Genomic DNA, 25,430 nt, shown 5'->3' on the forward strand with positions numbered 1-25,430 from the left:
TGGCTTTTACTTGCCCGGGGCTTCTTCCATCCTCCTATAGTCTTGAAGCTCCCTCCGTATCATCCCAGTCCCCTTCGTTGTTCTGATGTCAGCCCCAGTAAAGTCTGCAAGTTGGCTGGGTTGCGCATTACAACTTATGCACTGGTCCGGTGATGAACCTCCTTGATCGTAACCCCATGGCTGGAAACATGCTGCTCATGCACAGTTACGAGTCTTGCCGCCTGCACAGAACACTCCTGGCCACGAGAGACACAGAGGGACCTTCAAGACCATGGAGGACTAAAAGGTAAAAGCCAACTTTTTCACCTTGCCTTGGGCTTCCTTTAAGCAGAAATCTTGTCTATTATCGATCACACTACTGTAGCTGCTAGCTTTGTACTGCTCTATATCAACTGCATACTGCCCTCACCCAAATGGATCAGGTACAGCACAGACATGTAAAATCAACATTCAGTTGACAGTTTGTTTTAAAAAAGAGACTGGACATGTTTCATTATTTTTTAATAATTTTTATATTCAACTCGATATTCTACTGTAATCGGTTCTAAAGTCTAACCTATTAAAATTATCTAATAGTGCATGTCTACCTCTGAGCAATTTCCCACCTCTTTTTACACCAGGTTGTCATGTGCTGACTGCCTGGCTGACTGTGGTTATGTCTTGTACCTATTAGAAACCTAGGCCTAGCCAATCTTAGACTACTGTTAGTCCAGTGGCTAATACCTACCTTTCAGCTCTGGAGACAGAGAATGTCCATGTGTGTCCAGTAAGATTTGTTGCAACAGATTGTCACCTAGGAGGTAAAAAGAATAGAATAAACAGTAATTATAATGATGTGTCATTATGAAATTAGGCCCCATCATCTGTAAACTTTTCTAGTACTTGAAGTGTACCTGAGACATCGGAAGTAAATGATTTGTTACTTACCTGCGGCTTCCTCCAGCCCCATGTTCACGGATGCGTCCCACACCGTCCTCCTGAATCCCTCTGTTCAGCCGTAATTACTCCCAAACAGTAATCTGGCTCAGTCGCGTCAGTCGGCTCTTCTGAACACGCCCTGAGTGGCCGCACATGCACAGAAGAGCTAACTGGCGCGACTGAGCCAGATTACCGGGAGTGATTGTGGCTGAACAGTGGCACTCAGGAGGACGGTGTGGGACGCATCTATGCTCATGGGGCTGGAGGAAGCCAGTGGCTGAATCACAGACCTGCAACAAGCATGCAGCTAATCCAGTCTGACTTCAGTCAGAGCGCCTGATCTGCATGCTAGTTGAGGGGCTTTGACTGAAAGTATTAGAGACACAGGATCAGCAGGAGAGCCAGGCAACCGGTATTTTTTTAAAAGCAAAAATCAATATCCTTCTCAGTTTAGGTTCCCTATAAAAGGGGGTTGCATCACACTCACTCATATATTCAGGGAAAGGGGGAACATAATTGCTCAAGGTCGGCTGAGCCAGAGGGCCATATCAGAATATTCTCTACAGAGCCTTAGTATTTGTATAATTGTGCCTTCGATTCACTTATATCATAATTATGTGACACAAAGATAAATAAGCCAACATTTAGAAGTGGTTACCAGGCAAGTAGTGGGAATTGCAGATTTCGGGTTTATAAACTTCAAAATGGGTACTTCTGGATCTTATCCGTAATTTACGGACAACTGGACATGTCTTGGTATTGTCTAAGTTGATACCGATGACTTTTGGCCTAACTAAAACTTGAAATTTATAGTCAGATATAGTAGTAATAGTAATTTTGCTTACTGTTAGTACAACAAGGAAAATGTGTGCATCAACCAAGTTAAAACCTGATAAATCTAGCTTTGCAAATTTGGCCTGATTGGCTTATCACGAGACATTGCTCATTCAAATATGCATTTGCTTTTGCATGCCAAAATATGCAGGGTCTAAAACTAACACCGCAAAGCGGTTTGCATGAGCTATGTCTAGTGATAAGCCAATTAGGCCAAATTTGCAAAGCCAGATTTATCAGGTTTTAACTTGGTTGATGCACACATTTTCCTTGTTGTACTAATAATTTTGCTTACTGCTACACCCCTGCAACCACAATGGTTATATCTCCTCATGTTATATAACACATCTCTGGTGGTTTTTTTGTCTGTTATATGAAACTGTGACACATGCAGCATCTTACATTTGTTTCTTGTGACAACTTACTCTTACCTAATTCGTTGACTTCCTTCTGGACGGTGTAAAAATTAGAACAACAGAAATCATCCTGTAGGACATACAGGATTTCGGAGAATCTCACTATAGCTCCTTTTCCACTGTCCACAATGTTCTGTAACAACTTCTCAGCAAATGCGAAGGCTCCCAAGTCTCTCTTTACTTCCAGATAGAACTACAAGAAATTTGCAAGAATGAAAAAAATAATAATAACACAAATCGCATGTCTTAAAAATATGGATTTTGTTTTTAAATCTACAAAGGAATATTTTTAATTCAGATATTAATGTAATGAAACAGACCTTTTATTTATTTGATCTTTAATGGCTCATTCATATCATATTATGTATAGTGCTGTGTCTTATAACGCACTGCAGAGGATGTAATTTAGATATCCTGGGCTGCCCAGCAAAATTTGGCAGGGCTCCCCCCCCCTTCTGCTATCTGTAATATAAAAAATAGTGCATTTTGTGTGTTCCCCCCATGCCCACACCCTTCAAACACCCCTGTGTGTGCAGCTCCCAAACGCTCTCCAGCTTCCCCCAAAGCAGGTCATTTCAGGGCACGTTCATGATGAGCTGCACCTGAACTGGGCACCATTATAGATGTAATGTTATTACGTCTATAGCAGCACAGCGAAATTCTCAGTGTAATTCGATTGCCACGATTTTCTTTTCCCTCCGAGTGACTCAAAGAAAGAATAGTATTTAAAGAGGAACTCCAGTGAAAATAATGTAATAAAAAAGTGCTTTATTTTTACAATAATTATGTATAAATGATTTAGTCAGTGTTTGCCCATTGTAAAATCTTTTAAATCCCTGATTTACATTATGACATTTATTACATGGTGACATTTTTACTTTTGGCAGGTGATGTAGCTGCTGCATGCTTTTTTGGCAGTTGGAAACAGCTGTAAACAGTTATTTCCCACAATGCAACAAGGTTCACAGACAGGAAACTGCCAGGAGTACCACGGTCCTCAGAGTTTCTTGTGGGAGGGGTTTCACCACAATATCAGTTATACAGCACCCCCTGATGGTCTGCTTGAGAAAAGGAATATATTTCTCATGTAAAAGGAGGTATCAGCTACTGATTGGGAAGTTCAATTCTTGGTTGGAGTTTCTCTTTAATGCCGCCCACACTTTCAGTGGCAGCAGGTGAGCCACCATTCGGCTCATCCTGCGTCCACCTAACCGGATGGCAGAACAAAATATACTCCCTTTCCACCCGACCAGGAGCAGAGCAGCTGGAGTGGAGCTTTCATACTTAAAGGACAACTGAAGTGAGAAGGCTGCCATATGTATTTCCTTTTAAAAATACCAGTTGTCTGGCTACCCTGCTGATCTATTTGGCTGCAGTAGTGTCTGAATCACAGCAGAAACAAGCATGCAATAATCTTGTCAGAGCTGACAATAATGTCAGAAACATCTAATCTGCTGCATGCTTGTCCAGGGTCTATGGCAAAAAATACTAGAGGCAGAGGATCAGCAATAAAGCCAGGCAACTGGTGTTGCGTAAAAGGAAATAAATATGGCAGCCTCCATATTTTTCTCCCTACAGTTGTCCTTTAACTTTACCTCATCCAGCAGCGGGACAGGTCCTCTTCCCTTCCTCTTCAGTGTAGCTTCAGTGTAGACACTGCATGTCTTGTGACATCGGGAGCTGCAAAGTGATTGGCTGCACGGCTACACTGAAGAGGAAGGGAAGAGGACCAGTCCTGCTGGTAAAGTATAAAGATCCACTGCCTTGCTAATCTGCACCCCAGAATCGGGCCCATCTAGCGCCAGAGGTCACGGGGACTTGTTACGCCCTTGCGCACTGCACATGTTGTGCGATCAAAGTACAGTCTGCATTCCCATGGATTGGGATGCAACACATCTGCGCATGCGATCTGTAGTCGATATGCATTGTATTGCAGTTGCCAACATTTGGGTAATTGTGTAACTCTGTGCAAAATCAGTGGCAGAGCAGTAGGGGATGCAGGGGTTGTGACCACACCAAGACCCTTGGACCTGAGGGGCCCGCATAGGATGCTCATCCAGTCACTGTATAGATTTGTTTAATTTTTATTGGTAGTGATAACCCCTATATGAGCTTTGAATAGTGGTAATCATTAACAAACCCTTTTTCTCTGCTTACAGCTTTCTCACACACTGCCCATGCTTGAAAAGCTAGTTTTGTTGGTCTGAATCAAACAATTGTTATGCATACAGTGTTGGGAAGGCCCAGTGAAAAAGTTGCACTGGGGCCCATGACCACTAGAAACCCCTTTGGTGTTCATGGTACCCTGGAAGTTTATTTCCATTGAGACTTTTGCTCTAATACATCGGCAAGAGATCCGGCTTGCTGGATCATGTCATCTAAGTGTAGACAAAGGCAATTGTTCTCCTCTTTACTCTTCCCACTTTGTTGTGTGCTGTGCCGTTGTTTCCCTCTCCATAGCAACAGAATGTGTCAGGCTAGTGATGCGTTTGTACGGTACCCAATCCCAAACAGTCACCTGAGGGATTGAGTCCCCGCTGTTCTTGACAGTCCTTGTATGGCCTAGTGCACACCAGAGCGGTTCGGCTGCGGTTTGCGATCCGCTTGCGGGTGCGGATCCGCTAGGGTAATGTATTTCAATGGGCTGGTGCACACCAGAGCGGGAGGCGTTTTGCAGAAACGCATACTCCCGGGCTGCTGCAGATTTTGGATTGCGGATGCGTTTCTGCCTCAATGTTAAGTATAGGAAAAACGCAAACCGCTCTGAAAAACTGCACTTCAGAGTGGTTTGCCAGGCGCTTTTTGTTACAGTAGCTGTTCAGTAACAGCTTTACTGTAACAATACATGAAATCTACTACACCAAAAATGCTTCAAAAAACTGCAAAATGCTAGCTGAAACGCTGCAGAAAAAGAAGAAAAAGCGTTTCAAAATCTGCTAGCATTTTGCGGATCTGCTAGCGGTTTTTGGTGTGCACCAGGCCTAAGTGTGTATGAGGCTTTACAGTGAGAAAAGAGGAAAAAAAAACCCACAAAAAAAATACTTCTAAGTAGGATTGGGACTGTACGGTATGTACACAACTTTATCTCCTCAAATATACATACATTTCACGTACTCTTTAAGCAACTGGGTATCCTGCAGTCCCTTATTTTTATTTATTTTTCTTATTTTATTTGTTATTATGCCCCACTACACATCTTTTCTTTGTTATATTGTAGAGGGCATTGTGAGCTACCGAAAGATTGACAGTAGGAATCTGAAAAAAAAATTTTCATCTACTTAAAACTTCCCATGCTTTTATTGATCCTCCTACTAGATTTCCTAGTTACCTCATTGTCGAGTATAATTCGAGAGCTCAGTTCCTCCAGGAGGCGTTTTGTATCGATGGAGGTCAACATGCAGATCAGGTCAGACTTGAAATAGTCGAAGATCAGTCTAAGTTCATCAATGTCATGTTGAGACATTTGTTGATGGAACTGTTCAGTGGCATCTGAATAATGGAATGAAGGTTATTTTTTATGGTAAAAGAAGTACAAGCTGTATTAAATGAGTGCATTACCACCCAAAGAAAGATTAACATCAAATTGGGCCCTAGGCAAGATAGCTTATTTGTCTCCCCTGCTGTTCACCTGGCTTCCTTGGTAAGGTAAGATGAGGAATGGGGATCAGAAATGGTGGCAATAAGACCCTGAACCCTACAAGGCCTTAGACACCTGCCTCACTGTCTTAGGATAAACTGACTCTGTTACCGCATTCATCTCAGTTAAGCATTTGATGCATTGGTAGGGAGGCAGTCATTGTAATTCCTGCCTATGTACATTAAGCCCCCACTATATGGTGTTGTCATCTATTTATGTCATACAGACTGTACTGCAAGACATGAGGATTCTGTAATGCTTGCACTGTTTCTAATACTGTCTTTGGGGCTGGTATTTGTCATTATTAACAGTATAGCTCTGTATGGAAGCCAATCCAATGACATGAGATGAATAACCAGTCTATTATATAATCTGAACACAGGGGTGTAATTATGCATCAAGGGGCTCCTCAACAATTCTTATGGTCGCCCCCAACGTTTACACCTTTTCTCTGTCTCCATAGCCTGTAGGACTGGGGACCATCTGCCAGCGGTCTCATAAGTGAGATCGTATAACAAGTATGGCCATCATGGCCTTTCCTCACCCATAAAAAGTGTGGCCACAACAACACCTGGTCTGGAGGGTGAAGCCCCTGTATCAGACAAAAGGGAGGTCAACTAGTTGGGGGTTTCCAAGCTCAATAAACCAAACATTTGCATTATTTTATATCTTCTGTGTGTGGCTAACAGTCTTCAAGGTTCTTCTTCTTCCATAACTCCATCTTGGTCTGCCAATTATTTTGATTGCTATAAGTTCTCTCCATAGTACTTGAAGAATCTTGTCGGCTTGCTTGCATCTAGTGCTACTACGTGTGGTTTGACGTCTTCTATGTTAATTGCAAAGATGCTGTTCCCAGTGTCTGTTCTCTTTGAGCTCCAGAACCCCACAGACGTAACCCTACCAGCCCCACCTCTATTTATAGACTCTGCAGAATGATGCAGCAGCTGGATCACATAAGGGGTAATGAGAATTTCAAATGAGCTCACTAGGACTTATTTGAATTTGCCACCACCACTGAAGTAACCCAGTGGTATCATCCTGTCATCCTGTCACATCATCGTACAAAGTCTACAAACAGAGTTGAAAACAAGAGGATTATATCAATTGCGTTCCAGACCAGAACTTGAAGAGGACAAGCACTGCGGGCAGCATTTCTATAAGCTACAAAGAAGGCTCATAGGAACAGGCTTCAGACAATAATGTAGATGAAGTCTTCTAACAAAATAACATTGTGACCAGGGTACTTCCCAAGTTTTAAAGTAATATCAGATGATATTGTCCAGAAAGCATTGGCCGCCCAACCTACACAATGGATTGAGATGTTAAGAAAGCTAGAGAGGGAGAATATATATATATATATATATATATATATATATATATATATATATATATATACAGGATCTTCTAAAAAAAATAGCATATTGTGATAAAGTTCATTATTTTCTTTAATGTACTGATAAACATTAGACTTTCATATATTTTAGATTCAAATACACACAACTGAAGTAGTTCAAGCCTTTTATTGTTTTAATATTGATGATTTTGGCATACAGCTCAAGAAAACCCAAATTTCCTATCTCAAAAAATTAGCATATTTCATCCGACCAATAAAAGAAAAGTGTTTTTAAAACAAAAAAAGTCAACCTTCAAATAATTATGTTCAGTTATGCACTCAATACTTGGTCGGGAATCCTTTTGCAGAAATGACTGCTTCAATGTGGCGTGGCACGGAGGCAATCAGCCTGTGCCAGTGCTCAGGTGTTATGGAGGCCCAGGATGCTTCGATAGCGGCCTTAAAGGGATACTTAAGTCAAAAATAAAAAATGATTTTTACTCACCTGGGGCATCCCTCAGCCCCCTGAAGCTGTATGGTGCCCTCGCAGCCTCGCTCCGATCCTCCTGTCCCCGCCGGCGGCTACTTCCGGGTTCGGCGACAGCCGCTGACAGGCTGGGAACGCGAGTGATTCTCCGCGTTCTCAGCTGCTATATCACCCTCTATGTTGCTATAACGTATAACATATACGCTATAGCAGCATAGAGGGTGATATAGCGGCTGGGAACGCGGAGAATCACTCGCGTTCCCAGCCTGTCAGCAGCTGTTGCTGAACCCGGAAGTAGCTGCCGGCGGGGACAGGAGGATCGGAGCGAGGCTGCGAGGGCACCATACAGCTTCAGGGGGCTGAGGGATGCCCCAGGTGAGTAAAAATCATTTTTTATTTTTGACTTAAGTATCCCTTTAAGCTCATCCAGAGTGTTGGGTCTTGCGTCTCTCAACTTTCTCTTCACAATATCCCACAGATTCTCTATGGGGTTCAGGTCAGGAGAGTTGGCAAGCCAATTGAGCACAGTAATACCATGGTCAGTAAACCATTTACCAGTGGTTTTGGTACTGTGAGCAGGTGCCAGGTCGTGCTGAAAAATGAAATCTTCATCTCCATAAAGCTTTTCAGCAGATGGAAGCATGAACCAGAAACAGAGGCAGAAGCGCCTGACCTGGGCTACAGAGAAGCAGCACTGGACTGTTGCTCAGTGGTCCATAGTACTTTTTTCAGATTAAAGCAACTTTTACATGTCATTTGGAAATCAAGGTGCCCGAGTCTGGAGGAAGACTGGGAATAGGGAAATGCCAAAATGCCTGAAGTCCAGTGTCAAGTACCCACAGTCAGTGATGGTCTGGGGTGCCATGTCAGCTACTGGTGTTGGTCCACTGTGTTTTATCAAGGGCAGGGTCAATGCAGCTAGCTATCAGGAGATTTTGGAGCACTTCATGCTTCCATCTGCTGAAAAGCTTTATGGAGATGAAGATTTCATTGTTCAGCACGACCTGGCACCTGCTCACAGTGCCAAAACCACTGGTAAATGGTTTACTGACCATGGTATTACTGTGCTCAATTGGCCTGCCAACTCTCCTGACCTGAACCCCATAGAGAATCTGTGGGATATTGTGAAGAGAAGGTTGAGAGACGCAAGACCCAACACTCTGGATGAGCTTAAGGCCGCTATCGAAGCATCCTGGGCCTCCATAACACCTGAGCAGTGCCACAGGCTGATTGCCTCCATGCCACGCCGCATTGAAGCAGTCATTTCTGCAAAAGGATTCCCGACCAAGTATTGAGTACATAACTGAACATAATTATTTGAAGGTTGACTTTTTTTGTTTTAAAAACACTTTTCTTTTATTGGTCGGATGAAATATGCTAATTTTTTGAGATAGGAAATTTGGGTTTTTTTGAGCTGTATGCCAAAATCATCAATATTAAAACAATAAAAGGCTGGAACTACTTCAGTTGTGTGTAATGAATCTAAAATATATGAAAGTCTAATGTTTATCAGTACATTACAGAAAATAATGAACTTTATCACAATATGCTAATTTTTTGAGAAGATCCTGTATATATTACAAAATATTAACATTATACTTATATGCACTTATTTGTTCTTGAAGAGATGATTAAGAAAAGTCATGTTTTAACAATGCTAAGCATCATCACTGTAACCATTGCCTCAAACATAAAGCTCCTTAACGTTGACTGGGACTCATTTTTTTTAAATTCCCAATGAGTCACCGTCAGTGACACATCAGTGACATATGTGCATGCCCCCTCCTCCCCCCCCCCCCCCCCACACACACACACAAACACACCTGAGTGCAGCATCCTTTCTTTCTTAAATGACAACTATCATAGAAAAAAATTTACAATGCATACATGTAATATGTACATTTCTCCTACAGTAAAATGCCCTGTAAATTACTTAAATATGCTAACAGATCTGACAATTTTTGACTAGTCCATCTCCTCATGGGAGTTTAGCAGCATTAGCTTTATTGGTAATAAAAGCAGCCCATATAAAGCATCTATACAGAGTTGTCAGCCAACCTCCCTTCTAGTTTGCACATTATTTTGGCAGATGAACTGAGGAACTGCAGCGCAGTAAGTGCTTTTGTGAATAAGGAAATACCTTAGAATCCCCCATGAAGAGATGAACTAGTCTAAAACCTGACAGATTTTTACTACCTTCTATTAGTGACAAAGAGAAAAGTCATTTATAGTGCATTTTACGTAATAGTTGTCCTTTAAATCCGCCATCAGGGTTTGTTTCTTATTGATGCTTAGCACAGTAATAATAAATCAGGCACAAAATCTATCAGATGCCTCAATGGTACTACATAGACATGTCTAAAAAAAGAGATTGGGGATTCAAATAAAATTGTAACAAATAATCCAATATTTTATTAAGTACACAAACTGAATGATTTTTACGCATTTATTTATAAAATTACAATAAAACTCACTTTCAGAATATCTTGCAGGGATCTGACCCATCTTGTACACTTGTGGAGAAAGCAAGTAACCTTGAAGACAAAAATGATGGTAATGACTAATTTATTGTACAGAGCATTGTAATGTTTAAAGTGTACCTGAGGTGATATGTAGAGATGGCTCAAACCACCGATTTTCAGTTCGCAAACCTCGAACGCGAACCTCCGCAAAAAGTTAGGTTCACGCTAACCTTTCGTACCGCAATAGACTTCAATGGGGTGGCAAACTTCGAAAATTAGAAACATTTATGTTGGCCACAAAAGTGATGAAAGGGGTGTTTCAAGGGGTCTAACATCTGAGTTTTTGCATGGGGGAGTGGGATACACGCCAAAAGTCCCGGGATTTGATGCACAGCAGCATTTTAAGAGCAGAAATCACATTGCATGCTAAATTGGAGGCCTAAAGTGCTTTAAAACATCTTGCATGTGTATACATCAATCAGGGAGTGTAATTAGAGTACTGCTTCACACTGACAGACCAAACTCACTGTGTAACGCACCGCACACAGCTGTTTGTGTAGGGACGGCCATGCTGGACTGGTGCGCACCATGACGAGAGTGCAGGTGATGGCGGCTTTTCAGCCCATATGGTCGCCAGGCTGAGGTAGCTCAATGACAGAACAGTGACTGTCCAGCTGATCGAATTTGGTCTGTCCACAATGAAGCAACGACCTTATTATCTTTGGTGAGCCCCCCCCCCCCCCCCCTCCGACACTCATATAGTCGTCAGTCATTGCTTCATTGTGATATTCAAGCCCCTTCACCGCAGCAAGGTAATGATCATGAAGGGGAATTGACACATGTACATGCCTTTTGTTTTGCTGTTGCAGCTGCAGTGCAGCCAGAAAAATTAGGCAGGCATGTACATGCACCATAAAAATTATTATAGAGGCCGCTGCTAGCAGCGGCCTTAAAAATTCAGGAATCCGCCTGGAGTCCTGGACCCTGTTGGTGGTGGCGGAGTAGGCAGTCAAGCGGCCTGCAGGCACAGATGTTGTGTGGGGAGCGACTTAGTCATGGGGCAGGCAGTCACACGGCGTGCAAGCAGAGATGCTGTGTGTGGGGACTGACTTTGGGCCCTTCGGGATCCATGCCTCATTCATTTTGATAAAGGTGAGGTACTGAACACTTTTGTGACCTAGGTGACTTCTCTTCTCTGTGACAATGCCTCCAGCTGCGCTGAAGGTCCTTTCTGACAGGACGCTTGAGGCAGGGCAAGACAGAAGTTGGATGGCAAATTGGGACAGCTCTGGCCACAGGTCAAGCCTGCGCACCTGTAGTCTAAGGGATCATCGCTGCTCACAGTGTCTACATCCACACTTAAGGCCAGGTAGTCGGCTACCTGCCGGTCAAAGCGTTGGTGGAGGGTAGATTCCGGAAGGGCTAAGGCGAGATGTTGTACTAAAGAATGTCCGCATGTCCGACATCACCATGAGATCGATTCGCTAGAGCGTCCTGTCCTTGCCTGCGTGGACATGGGAGGAGGATTACTGGCAGTGATACCATTATTCCGTTGTGCTGTGACATCACCCTCAAACGCACAGTAAAGCATAGTTGCCAGCTTGTTCTACAAGTGCTTCATCCTTTCTACCTTCTGATTTGGAAACATCTGCGCCACTTTGTGCCTATACCAAGGGTCTAGTAGCGTGGCCACCCAGTACAGCTCATTCCCCTTGAGTTTTTTTATACGGGGGTCCCTCAACAGGCTGGACAGCATGAAAGACGCCATCTACACAAAGTTGGATGCAGACGTACTAACCATCTCCTCTTGCTCTTCCTCAGTGATGTCAGATAAGTTCTCCTCCTCCCCCCAGCCACGAACAATACCACAGGAAAGTTGAGCAGCACAAGCCCCCTGCGACGCCTGCTGCGGTTGTTCTTCCGCCTCCTCCTCCTCCAAAAAAAAAAACACCTTCCTCATCTGACTCCTCTTCCCCACACAACTCTTCCTCCTCCCCCCTCTGTGCTGCCGCAGGTGTTAAGGAAACATCTGGTTCTGATGAGAATTGATCCCACAACGCTTCCTCCTGTTCCTGTTCCTGTCCACGCTCCTCCACAGCTTGATCCACCACTCTAAGCATGGCATGCTCCAGGAAGAAAACATATGGAATCTAGTCGCTGATGGCACCTTCACTGCAACTCACCAGGTTTGTCACTTCCTCAAACCGCCGCATGAGCCTGCAGGCATTTTGCATGAGTGTCCACTGTCCAGTACTTCGGCCAGAACAGCCCCATCTCCCCAGAGCATGTCCTTTGACTGTAGTTGCAGAGATACTGTTTGACTGCTTTCTCCTGTTGTAGCAGGCGGTTGAACATCAGGAGCATTGAATCCCAGCGAGTCGGGCTATTGCAAATCAAGCATCTCACCAGCAATTTGTTTCTCCGCTGAATATTGGCAAAGCGTGCCATGGCCATGTAAGACCGCCTGAAATGCCCACACACCTTCCTAGGCTGCTTCAGGACGTCCTGTAAGCCTGGGTACTTAGGCACAAATCTCTGCATTATTAGATTCAGCACATGTGCCATGCAAGGTTCACGTGTCAACTTTCCCAAATTCAAAGCCGAAATGAGATTGCTACCGTTGTCACACACCACGTTGCCGATCTCCAGTTGGTGCGGGGTCAGTCACTGATCCACCTGTTTGTTCAGAGCGTCAGTGGAGCTACGTTGGAACGCGGAAAAGGTGAGTGATCCCCGCCCGTGCCTCTTACAATAGCTGCAGCAACGTAACTTTTTAAAGCTGGAGGGGAGCGGAGGACGGGGGACCCAGGCGAGGGAGGGGGGGTCCGACCCCCCTCCCCGCCGCTAGACCCAATACCCCCTTCCTGCCCGCTATCCCCTCCAGCTCGGCGGCCCCTTACACCCACGGCTTGGGGGGGGGGGAGCGGCGATTTCTTTAAAGATTGCATCAGGCGGCAAAAAGTCTAGGGCCAGGCCTGCTCCCTGCTTGCCAGCGGTCACCAGGTTGACCCAATGGGCTGTGTAAGTAATGTACCTGCCCTGACTGTGCTTGGCAGACCAGGCATCCGTGGTCAGCTGGACCCTTGACCCAATGCTGTGTGCCAGGGATGACACCACTTGCCTTTCAACTTCACGGTACAGTTTGGGTATCGCCTTTTTGGAGAAATAATTGCAGCCTGGTATCTTCCACTGCAGTGTCCCAATGGCCTCAAATTTTCGGAAGGCCTCAGAGTCCACCAGCTGGTATGGTAACAGCTGGCGAGCTAGCAGTTCCGCCAAGCCAGCTGTCAGACGCCGGGCAAGGGGGTGACTGGCAGACATTGGCTTCTTCCGCTCAAAGATTTCCCTCATGGACACCTGGCTGCTGCTGTGTGCAGAAGAGCAGGAACCGCCAAGGTGAGAGGTGGAGTGGAGGAGGGTGGCTGTGATTGTGAAGGTGGAAGGGAGAAAGCTGATACACCTGAAGGAGGAAGAGGAGAAGGAGGGTGGCTTTGCTTTTGTGTGCTGCTTATCCTCTGGTGCTCTTCCCATTGCAGTTTGTGCCTTTTCTCCATGTGCCTTCATAGGGCAGTTGTCCCTACGCGGCTGTTGGCCTTTCCACGGCTCAATTTTTGGCAGCACAGAGAAAAGATGGCATTATGCAGATCTAAGGCAGACACATAAAAAAATTTCCAAACCGCTGAGCCCCCCTGGGGTGATAGCACTATGGTGGCATCAGCAGCTGACGTTGAGGGCATGTTAGCTGGCTGTGCATAGGTGGCGATACATGGCGCCAGACACGCCAATGTGTGCCACCAGCTGTTTCTGAAGACAAGCTCCCCCTGCTTCTTTCAGCAACTCGTCTCCTCCTACTCCTCTCTGACTCCCCCTCTTAACTGTCCCCTTGGTCATCTTGTCTCTTAGAATCCCACGTGGCATCCGTATCATCATAATCATCATAATCATCCTCCAGGAGTGGAGCTAGGGGGGGTCGGGGTAGGACAAGTGCCCCGGGGCGCCGGGTCCCCAAGGGCGCCCTCCGCCTAGCTGAGCTGCAGGGTTTTTTTTTTCTTTTGGGGGGGGGGGGGGGGGAGCAGCGCAGAGAAGAGGTAGAGCTGTGCAAACGGTGGGGAAGGGGGGCAATCACCCCCCTCCTTCCCTCACCTTAGGTGCTCTCCCTCCCTCGCTCTCCCCTCCATTACTGTCCGGGTGGCTGGCAGCGGCGGGCGGAACTCACCTCCGTCTCGCTCCGGTGCCGGCCGGAAGTTCGGGTCCCGCAGCCGCTGCTCTGGACCAGACCAGAGCAGCGGGCAGATCCATCCGGCGCTGCGACGAGACGAAGGTAAGTTCCGCCCGCCGCTGCCAGCCACCCGGACAGTAATGGAGGGGAGAGCGAGGGAGGGAGAGCACCTAAGGTGAGGGAAGAAGGGGGTAGATTGCTCCCCTTCCCTACCGCTGCTCACAGCTTCCCTCTTCTCTGCGCTGCTCCCCTCCTGCTGGGGAGGGGGACACCTGGCTACCTACTCTGGGCACCTATACCCCTGCCTACATATATTGGGCACATATACCCTTAACTACATATACTGGGCACATATACACCTGGCTACCTACTCTGGGCACATATACCCCTACCTACATATATTGGGCACATATACCCCTAACTACATATACTGGGCACATATACCCCTGGCTACCTATCCTGGGCACATATACCCCTGCCTACATATACTGGGCACATATACCCCTGCCTACATATACTGGGCACATATACCCCTGCCTACATATATTGGGCACATATACCCCTAACTACATATACTGGGCACATATACCCCCGGCTACCTACTCTGGGCACATATACCCCTGCCTACATATACTGGGCACATATACCCCTAACTACATATACTGGGCACATATACCCCTGGCTACCTACTCTGGGCACATATACCCCTGCCTACATATATTGGGCACATATACCCCTAACTACATATACTGGGCACATATACCCCCGGCTACCTACTCTGGGCACATATACCCCTGCCTACATATACTGGGCACATATACCCCTAACTACATATACTGGGCACATATACCCCTGGCTACCTACTCTGGGCACATATACCCCTGCCTACATATATTGGGCACATATACCCCTAACTACATATACTGGGCACATATACCCCTGGCTACCTACTCTGGGCACATATACCCCTGCCTACATATACTGGGCACATATACCCCTAACTACATATACTGGGCACATATACCCCTGGCTACCTACTCTGGGCACATATACCCCTGCCTACATATACTGGGCACATATACCCCTAACTACATATACTGGGCACATATACCCCTAACTACATATACTGGGTGCATATACCCCTGGCTACATATACTGGGCACATATACCACTGACTATATATACTGGGCACATATACCCTTGACTATATATACTGGGCACATATTATACCCCTGGCTACATATACTTGGCACATATACCCCTGGCTACATATACTGGGCACATATACCCTGACTATATATACTGGGCACATATACCCCTGACTATATATACTGGGCACATATTATACCCCTGGCTACATATACTGGCCACATATACCCTTGGCTACATATACTGGGCACATATATCCCTGGCTACATATACTGGGCACATATACCCCTGACTATATATACTGGGCACATATACCCCTGACTATATATACTGGGCACATATACCCCTAACTACATATACTGGGTGCATATACCCCTGGCTACATATACTGGGCACATATACCCCTGACTATATATACTGGGCACATATACCCCTGACTATATATACTGGGCACATATTATACCCCTGGCTACATATACTGGGCACATATACCCCTGGCTACATATACTGGGCATATATACCCCTGACTATATATACTGGGCACATATACCCCTGACTATATATACTGGGCACATATTATACCCCTGGCTACATATACTGGGCACATATACCATTGGCTACATATACTGGGCACATATATCCCTGGCTACATATACTGGGCACATATACCCCTGACTATATATACTGGGCACATATACCCCTGACTATATATACTGGGCACATATTATACCCCTGGCTACATATACTGGGCACATATACCCCTGGCTACATATACTGGGCATTTATACCCCTGGCTACATATACTGGGCATATATACCCCTGGCTACATATACTGGGCACATATACCCCTGGCTACATATACTGGGCATATATACCCCTGGCTACATATACTGGGCACATATACCCGTGACTATATATACTGGGCATATATACCCCTGGCTACATATACTGGGCACATATACCCCTGACTATATATACTGGGCACATATTATACCCCTGGCTACATATATTGAGCACATAGAAAACTGACTACATATACTGGGCACATATACCCCTGGCTACATATACTGGGCACATATACCCCTGACTATATATACTGGGCACATATACCCCTGACTATATATACTGGGCACATATTATACCCCTGGCTACATATACTGGGCACATATACCTCTGGCTACATATACTGGGGACACATACCCCTGCCTACATATACTGGGCACATATACCCCTGGCTACCTGTTCTGTGGACATCTCTACCCCTGGCTACCAGTTCTGGGGACATCTATACTGCTGGCCACCTATTCTGGGGACACCTATAGACCTGGGGGGACCTATTTTTGGGGAACCACTGCTGTCAGATTGAGTGTATTTTGGGGAACTGCTGCCAGGTGAGAGGTGTCTACCATATTAAGGGGGCATTCTGCCTATTTATGTGAAATGCTGTCTATTTATGTGCCTCATGACTGCTGAATTTGTCTTGTTGGGGGCCTCATGGTTACTGAATTTGTCTTATTGGGGGCCTCATGATTTGTTGGGGGCCTCATGATTGCTGAATTTGTCTTGTTGGGGGCCTCATGATTGCTAAATTTGTCTTGTTGGGGGCCTTATGATTGCTAAATTTGTCTTGTTGGGGGCCTCATGATTGCTGAGTTGGTCATGTTGGGGGTCTCATGTTTGCTCATGATTGCAGAATTTGTCTTGATGGGGGGGGGCTCATGATTGCTGAATTTGTCTTGGAACATGCTGGAAGGTACATACTGAGGGAGGGTGGGTGAGCGTGAGCCTGCTAACCTCCATGTACATTTGGCTCCACCCATAACCATGCCCACATTTGGCCACGCCCCTTCACCTTAGGGGGCGCATTAATAGTCTTTGTCCCCGGGCGCTGAAAACCCTAGCTACGCCTCTGTCATCCTCCCCAGCTTCGCTTGCCTCAGACACCTCATAAACTTCACCAACAGCAGGTACAATACAATAGAATACAATAACATTTCTATAGCGCTTTTCTCCCATAGGACTCAAAGCGCTTAGGCTCTCTCAGATTCAGTAATTAGTAGGATGAAGTATTCACACAACAAAAGTTATATTTCTGCAAATGCCAAACTGAACAGGTGGGTTTTCAGTCTGGATTTAAACACGTCCAGGGATGGAGCTGTCCTGATCTGTTGAGGTAAGGAGTTCCAAAACGTAGGGGCAGCATGACAGAAGGCTCTGGGACCAAAAGTTTCCAAGTGGACTCTGGGTATGACTAGATTATTAGAACCTGTTGATCTGAGAATGCGGGGATTGCTACGCAGCTGCAACATATCTTTCATATATCCAGGGCCTAAATTATTCAGGGATTTAAATGTCAGTAGGCCGATCTTGAATAGGACCCTCCATTCTATAGGTAGCCAGTGAAGGGAGTGCAGGACTGGCATTATGTGGCAGTGACGGGGTTGGTTGGTTAGCAGTCTGGCAGCAGTATTCTGTATCAGCTGTAGTCGGTACAAGACCTTTTTTGGAAGGCCAGTGTAGAGAGCATTGCAGTAGTCCAGTCGGGATGTGATGAAGGCATGGACTAAGGTTGGCAGATCTTCTGGGGGTATGAGGTGCTTGATTTTTGCAATGTTCTTCAGGTGAAAATAGGATGATTTCACCACAGCAGAGATTTGAGTTCTGAAGTTTAAATCCCAATCAATTAGAACTCCCAGGCTACGCACATGATCAGAGCCGCGCAGATCCGTGCCTCCTATTCCCAGTGGTGAAGACTGCAAGTTAAGTTGTTTTGTTATCATGCTCTGCCCTCCTATCAGAAGGACTTCAGTTTTGTCTGCATTTAGTTTCAGCCAGTTGTCATTCATCCATTGCTGTAGTTCACGTAAGCAGGCGTTTATAGTTAGAGTTGGGTCTGTCACACCAGGCTTGAAGGAAAGATATAGTTGAGTGTCGTCTGCATAGCAGTGGTATGTCAGGCCATGTTTTTGGATTAGTTTTCCCAGCGGTAACATGTAAATCGTGAAAAGCAGGGGAGAGAGGATTGAGCCCTGGGGCACCCCATACCTAAGTGATACAGGGGTGGACAGGAAGGGCCCCATAGACACTTTGTGGGTTCTGCCACTCAAGAAGGATTGGAACCACTGAAGAACTATGCCATCAATGCCGCAGTATTCCTGTAGCCTGTTTATCAAGATGTCATGGTCAACTGTATCAAAGGCTGCAGAAAGGTCTAGCAGTATGAGGATGGAGCACTCTCCTCTGTCTCTTGCCATGAGCAGGTGGTTGCATATTTGGATGAGGGCCGTTTCAGTGCTGTGGTGTTTCCTGAAGCCAGAGTGGAATGGGTCATAACTGTTTTGTAGGATTTTGGCTTCTAGCTGGAGGTAAACAGCTTTTTCAATTAGCTTGCCCAGAAAGGGAAGGTTAGAGACAGGTCTGTAGCTGGTCATTGCATCTGGGTCCAGGGAGGGTTTTTTGAGGAGAGGCCTGATGATTGCTTCCTTCAGTAAAGCAGGAAATATCCCTGATTTTAAGGAACAGTTAACAATTTTTAGGAATACCGGTACGAACAGGTCGGGGCAGTTCAACATGAACTGTGTTGGGCCAGGATCTAGGTCACAGGTAGTTAGGCGGACGTGAAGGAGGATGCTTGATGTGACTTCTTCATCAATTTCTTTGAAGTTTGACCAAGGTGTTACATTGTCTCTGCTAATGGTCTTCGGCGCTATATTAGGCTCAGATGCTGTAAGTTGGATGGCGGACCTTATAGCGGAGACTTTGTCTGTGAAGAAATGGGCAAATTGGTCACAGAGGTCCTTTGAAGACTCGATGTTAAGTTTTTGACATGCCGGGTTGCAGAGTTTTTCCACTGTGCGGAACAGTTGGGCTGGTTTGTTAACTGCATTTGCAATCTCTTGTGATAGAAAGGATGATTTTTTTCCCGTGATTACCTTTTGGTAGCTCTTCAAGTGGAGGATTAAGGCATGTTTGTCTTCTGGGGACTGAGATTTGCGCCACAGTCTCTCAAGTTTTCGGCCTTGTCTTTTCAGCTCTTTTATAGCGTTATCAAACCACTGTGCATGATGGTGTGGAGTAAGATATTTGGTGCGCAGAGGAGCAATGGTCTCAAAGGTGGAGGACACACATTTGTTGTATTTAAACACCAGAGTATCAGGGTCCAAGCTGGAGTCAGTCAATTCATCAAAGCTAAGGTTATCTCGGATATGTTGAGGTGTTAGCCCTTTTAAGCGGCGATATTTTATTTGATTCTTGACCTGGTGTTTGACAGCTGGTATTGAGAGGGAGAAGTGGATAGTGTGATGGTCTGACCAGGCAACAGGATTAATTTCCACATTGGCTATTGACAGCCCAGTATGGAATATAAGGTCCAGAGTGTGGCCTTTCCTGTGAGTAGCAGAGCTGATTGATTGGAGGAAGCCCAGTTCATGTAAGGCACGAGGTAGCTCTATTCCAAGTTTTGAAGAAGAGTCATCCACCCATGTATTGAAATCTCCAAGAACAATCCATCTGGGGTGTTCCATTGTTAGGTTGCATAGGAGGTCTACAAGTTCCTCAAGGAAGTCTGAGTATTTTTCTGGTGGGCGGTAGATCAGCAATATGTTAATGTTTTTCTCAGCTGAAAGTTGCACCCCCAAGCATTCAAACGAGTTGGTAGGACCTACAGTAAGTGGTCTGATTTTCAAAGCTGATCTAAAGCAAAGTGCAACCCCTCCTCCCCTGCGTTCCTTTCTGTTGCAGTATATCACGGAATAGTTTGTTGGCACGGCAGCCTCCAGGGTGGGGCCAACTGGTTCAGAAAGCCAGGTTTCAGTCAGGCAGGCCAGATCAGAAGACTCTATTAGATCATGTATGATTGCTGTTTTGTTGTTTATCGATCTGACATTACAGAGGACAGCCTTGATGGGGCTACCCTTGGAGCTGAGGTCTGAGATTGATGACTCCAAGACAGAACAGTCTCCAGATGTGTGGCTGTCATCTCTGCTGGATTGTGCTGGAGCTATTAGGGTTGTTGGCTGGGTGTACTCTGCAGATTTTGTCACAGAGTTATTTTGGTTCTGCGGTGAAGAATATCTTTTCCCACGTCCTCTCGAGCCTCTCTTTGTCTTTCTGAAGATTCCAACAGACTTCAGTAGAATTATTGTGGATTTGTCAATTGGATAGATATTTCTTGGTTGGTATACAGCTAGAAGTCTCTCTGCTGAATATTGATGTTTACACATTAGGATGGACAAGAGACAGCTCAGGGCTCCTGCTGAGATAGGTCCTATTTAGAGTCAAGGTGTGAAGTTTGTCAGCTGTGGCTGGTATCCTGCAGAGATCAAAGGGCCTGTATAGACTGAATTGTCCTTACACAGAGATGTATGGATGGACAGCATGAATTTGAAAACACAGTTCTTTGTTCAGGAATTTGAAGATATAATGTATAATATATGTAGAAAAATATAGTCTATTGAGCATAGATGCTGTAGATAATCGATGAAAGTTACTCACAGGATGGGAGAGGGCAGGCACAAAGAGGCAGAAAGTCTTTAAGGTCTCAGGTCAATTCCAAGGAAGGTGTGCAGTGTTCAGCCGTGTGTGATACCAAGGAAGATCCAATCCAGCTTAAATCTTTGCCATCCCAAGTAATCCAGGTGTTCTGAAAGGTTATAGGTGTTGCTGGAGAAGTGCTACATTAGAATCCACTGAAATTTCGGTCCAGTCTTTTCATTAAGAGGTTTAAAGTAGCAGAAATGAGATGTAATGTCTGGAGCAGACTTAGAGAGCAGCAGCACCAGTCTGGGCGCGCTCAGTTGATCATCCTCCTCCTCACACGTTACGTCCATAGTGTCGCCTAACTCAGACATATGAGGTGGTGTAACTTGCTTAGCGCCTTCATCTTGTTGTAACAATAATGTCTGTGATTCAGTTAATTCCCCATCAAATAACTCCTGCGAAGTGTCCAATGCAGCAGATGTGGTGCTTGTAGTAGCGCTGGTGGCTGCGGAAGATAAGGTGTTCTGTGTTCAATAGTCAACCACGTCCTGACAATCTTGGGAGTTGATGGGACGTGCTTTCTTCTGAGCACTATACTTTGGGCCAGGGCCGCACAAAATCACATCAGCACGACCTCGCACAGACCTGCCGGGTGGCCTGCCTCTGGGTCTGCCGCTGGCTCTAACTCTGCCTGTTGTTTTGTCCATATCGGGGGGGGGGGGGGGGGTAAAGTGAAAGGTATGCACTGGCTACATATACTGGGCACATATACCCCTGGCTACATATACTGGGCACATATACCCCTGACTATATATACTGGGCACATATTATACCCCTGGCTACATATATTGGGCACATAGAACCCTGACTACATATACTGGGCACATATACCCCTGGCTACATATACTGGGCACATATACCCCTGACTATATATACTGGGCACATATACCCCTGACTATATATACTGGGCACATATTATACCCCTGGCTACATATACTGGGCACATATACCTCTGGCTACATATACTGGGGACACATACCCCTGCCTACATATACTGGGCACATATACCCCTGGCTACCTGTTCTGTGGACATCTCTACCCCTGGCTACTAGTTCTGGGGACATCTATACTGCTGGCCACCTATTCTGGGGACACCTATAGACCTGGGGGGACCTATTTTTGGGGAACCACTGCTGTCAGATTGAGTGTATTTTGGGGAACTGCTGCCAGGTGAGAGGTGTCTACCATATTAAGGGGGCATTCTGCCTATTTATGTGAAATGCTGTCTATTTATGTGCCTCATGACTGCTGAATTTGTCTTGTTGGGGGCCTCATGGTTACTGAATTTGTCTTATTGGGGGCCTCATGATTTGTTGGGGGCCTCATGATTGCTGAATTTGTCTTGTTGGGGGCCTCATGATTGCTGAATTTGTCTTGTTGGGGGCCTTATGATTGCTAAATTTGTCTTGTTGGGGGCCTCATGATTGCTGAGTTGGTCATGTTGGGGGTCTCATGTTTGCTCATGATTGCAGAATTTGTCTTGATGGGGGGGGGGGGGCTCATGATTGCTGAATTTGTCTTGGAACATGCTGGAAGGTACATACTGAGGGAGGGTGGGTGAGCGTGAGCCTGCTAACCTCCATGTACATTTGGCTCCACCCATAACCATGCCCACATTTGGCCACGCGCCTTCACCTTAGGGGGCGCATTAATAGTCTTTGTCCCCGGGCGCTGAAAACCCTAGCTACGCCTCTGTCATCCTCCCCAGCTTCGCTTGCCTCAGACACCTCATAAACTTCACCAACAGCAGGTACTTCATCATCCTCCTCCTCACACGTTACGTCCATAGTGTCGCCTAACTCAGACATATGAGGTGGTGTAACTTGCTTAGCGCCTTCATCTTGTTGTAACAATAATGTCTGTGATTCAGTTAATTCCCCATCAAATAACTCCTGCGAAGTGTCAAATGCAGCAGTTGTGGTGCTTGTAGTAGCGCTGGTGGCTGCGGAAGATAAGGTGTTCTGTGTTCAATAGTCAACCACGTCCTGACAATCTTGGGAGTTGATGGGACGTGCTTTCTTCTGAGCACTATACTTTGGGCCAGGGCCGCACAAAATCACATCAGCGCGACCTCGCACAGACCTGCCGGGTGGCCTGCCTCTGGGTCTGCCGCTGGCTCTAACTCTGCCTGTTGTTTTGTCCATATCGGGGGGGGGGGTAAAGTGAAAGGTATGCACTGACTGGTATTACAATACAATGTGCAGCTGTCACACAGGTGCAGTTAACAGGTATGCATGGACTGGTATATTACACAGTGTGCGGTCACACAGGTACTGTAAACAATTATGTAATGACTAGTATTACAAATTTGCAGCTGTCACACACACAGGTACCGTGAACAGGTGCAGTAAATGGTATAAAACACTGCTTGCGGTCATGTAGGTAGGTAGGTGCACTGAACAGGTGGGTATGCAGTGATTGGTATTACAAATGTGCAGCTGTCACACACACAGGTACCATGAACAGGTGCGGTGGCACTGTGTGCGCTCACGTAGGTAGGTAGGTGCACTGAACAAGTGGGTATGCAGTGATTGGTATTACAAATGTGCAGCTGTCACACACACAGGTACCATGAACAGGTGCAGTGACACTGTGTGCGCTCACGTAGGTAGGTAGGTGCACTGAACAAGTGGGTATGCAGTGATTGGTATTACAAATTTGCAGCTGTCACACACACAGGTACCGTGAACAGGTGCAGTGACACTGCATGCGCTCACATATGTAGGTAGGTGCACTGAACAGGTGGGTATGCAGTGATTGGTATTACAAATGTGCAGCTGTCACACACACAGGTAGTCACTGAATGTGCTGGGCCTGGCAGTGACACAGTAGGAATTACCAAGGGGCCAAGGTCCCACCAGCAGCTGCGACTGACTGACAGGGCTGTGGGACACACACACACACACACACACAAAAAAAATAGATCACAAGAACAACATTAGCTCTCAAAAGAGCTAATATAAGGGGGGGGGGGGGCTCCAGGAAGGAGTGTAGCCTGATTGGCTACCCTGTGACTGCTGACTATGATGTAAAGGGTCAAAGTTAACCCTTATGATGTAGTATAGGGGACGGGTCGAACTCGCATATAGTTCGCAGTTCACCGCAAATGCGAACCATCGAAGTTTGTGTGAATAAGTTCGCGGGCGAACCGTTCGGGCATCTCTAGCGATATGTGACATGATGAGATAAACTTTTGTGTGTACAGTACAAAACATATTAACCAGGCTGTTTACTTGTTTTATTTTGCTGCCTGAAAGAATTCATTTCTAGGCATGGCAGTGACCGCTTCTGTCTTGTCGGTACCTTGTTGGGAATACAGTAAACATCACTGATAAGCAAATTACAGCCATAAACGTTTTCCTGGCAGAATACAACTTCTGAGGGCAGGGAGAGATAAAATACATGAACTATTGACCTTTTTCTAACTGGGACACTTAATAGGCTGCCACTGATTAGAGACTATAAAACATTCAACCTACTTTGTAAATGTTTAAATATAAAAGAAAACTCTAGGATAATTAAAAAAGTCATTTTCAGGAGTAGGAGGATATTTATAATTGTTTATCTCGTCGGTTATTTTCACCTTGGGTTCTTTTTTCTATTCACATTTTCACTGCAGGTTTGCTTTAAGGATCCATCATGGTGGATCACTAACCACGCTGTCAGCTGCGTCATGTTACGTCCGTACACACACTACAATTTCTCCTGCTACAACTACGAACAATCTTTTTAGGTAATTGAATTCTAGTGTGTTTATTTAGCTTAAGGCTGGATTAGGTAGCTTACGACTATAGGCTTTCCCTTTAATTGCTCAGGCACTCCATGTTTTCTGTGTTCCCCGAGACTACCTGGAGTCAACTTTGGCTTAATTAACAGTTGTTAACTCTTTACGCAGTATTATGGGAGATTTGTCTCTCAGAGAAAGTGAAGTTTCTTTCCTGGTGAATTTTTGCCTTACCTTTGAGTTAAATCTTATGCCGTAGCAATGCACACGTGCTGGTCTCTATTCCTTGTGCTCAGCTTCCTGGTTGAACTCTGATCTCTCATCACACACCCTACTGTTAATCCTCCTATCTTGCTGTGACGTACTGTATTTGCTTTAATACTGAGGAGTGAAAAGGCAATGTGATTTCCTGTCATAAAGCAATAGAGACCTTTTTTAATATACAAAGCTTATGGAAAGATATTTCTTACACTGTAGCTTAGTGACAGTAAGTACCTCCTCCCTCTGCATCACTGTGCATCTGCGTCAGCTGACATCCTGACTCAGCCCTGGGATAGCCTCCAAGAGAAAGCCAAGAATGCAGTCTGTCAGGTACTGTGCTCAGTGCTGGCCTGTAGCTTACACAACTCGCTGGGCAATATTTTAGTACTATGTAACTGTAGGGTTACTTATAGGGCAGCAGCATCTGAAGTCTTGATGAAGAGATCTGTGGA

The 25,430-nt window shown here is 45.6% G+C and overlaps 1 protein-coding gene across 1 annotated transcript in view; it reads right to left on the reverse strand.

Moving 5' to 3' along the window:
• Positions 1-25,171, reverse strand: part of LOC137533496 (uncharacterized) — a 132,460-nt gene extending 107,289 nt beyond the window's left edge. The window contains exons 1-5 of the mRNA XM_068254874.1: positions 24,952-25,171; positions 10,100-10,159; positions 5,497-5,657; positions 2,184-2,361; positions 728-793 (exon numbers count right to left, since the gene is read on the reverse strand). Of these exons, the coding sequence (XP_068110975.1) occupies positions 728-793; positions 2,184-2,361; positions 5,497-5,657; positions 10,100-10,130 (436 nt within the window). The 5' untranslated portion in view covers positions 10,131-10,159; positions 24,952-25,171. The remainder of the gene's footprint in view (positions 1-727; positions 794-2,183; positions 2,362-5,496; positions 5,658-10,099; positions 10,160-24,951) is intronic.
• Between the last annotated feature and the right edge of the window lie 259 nt (positions 25,172-25,430).

This window comes from Hyperolius riggenbachi, chromosome 9 (genome assembly GCF_040937935.1).
Source record: "Hyperolius riggenbachi isolate aHypRig1 chromosome 9, aHypRig1.pri, whole genome shotgun sequence".
Taxonomy (NCBI): Eukaryota; Metazoa; Chordata; class Amphibia; order Anura; family Hyperoliidae; genus Hyperolius; species Hyperolius riggenbachi.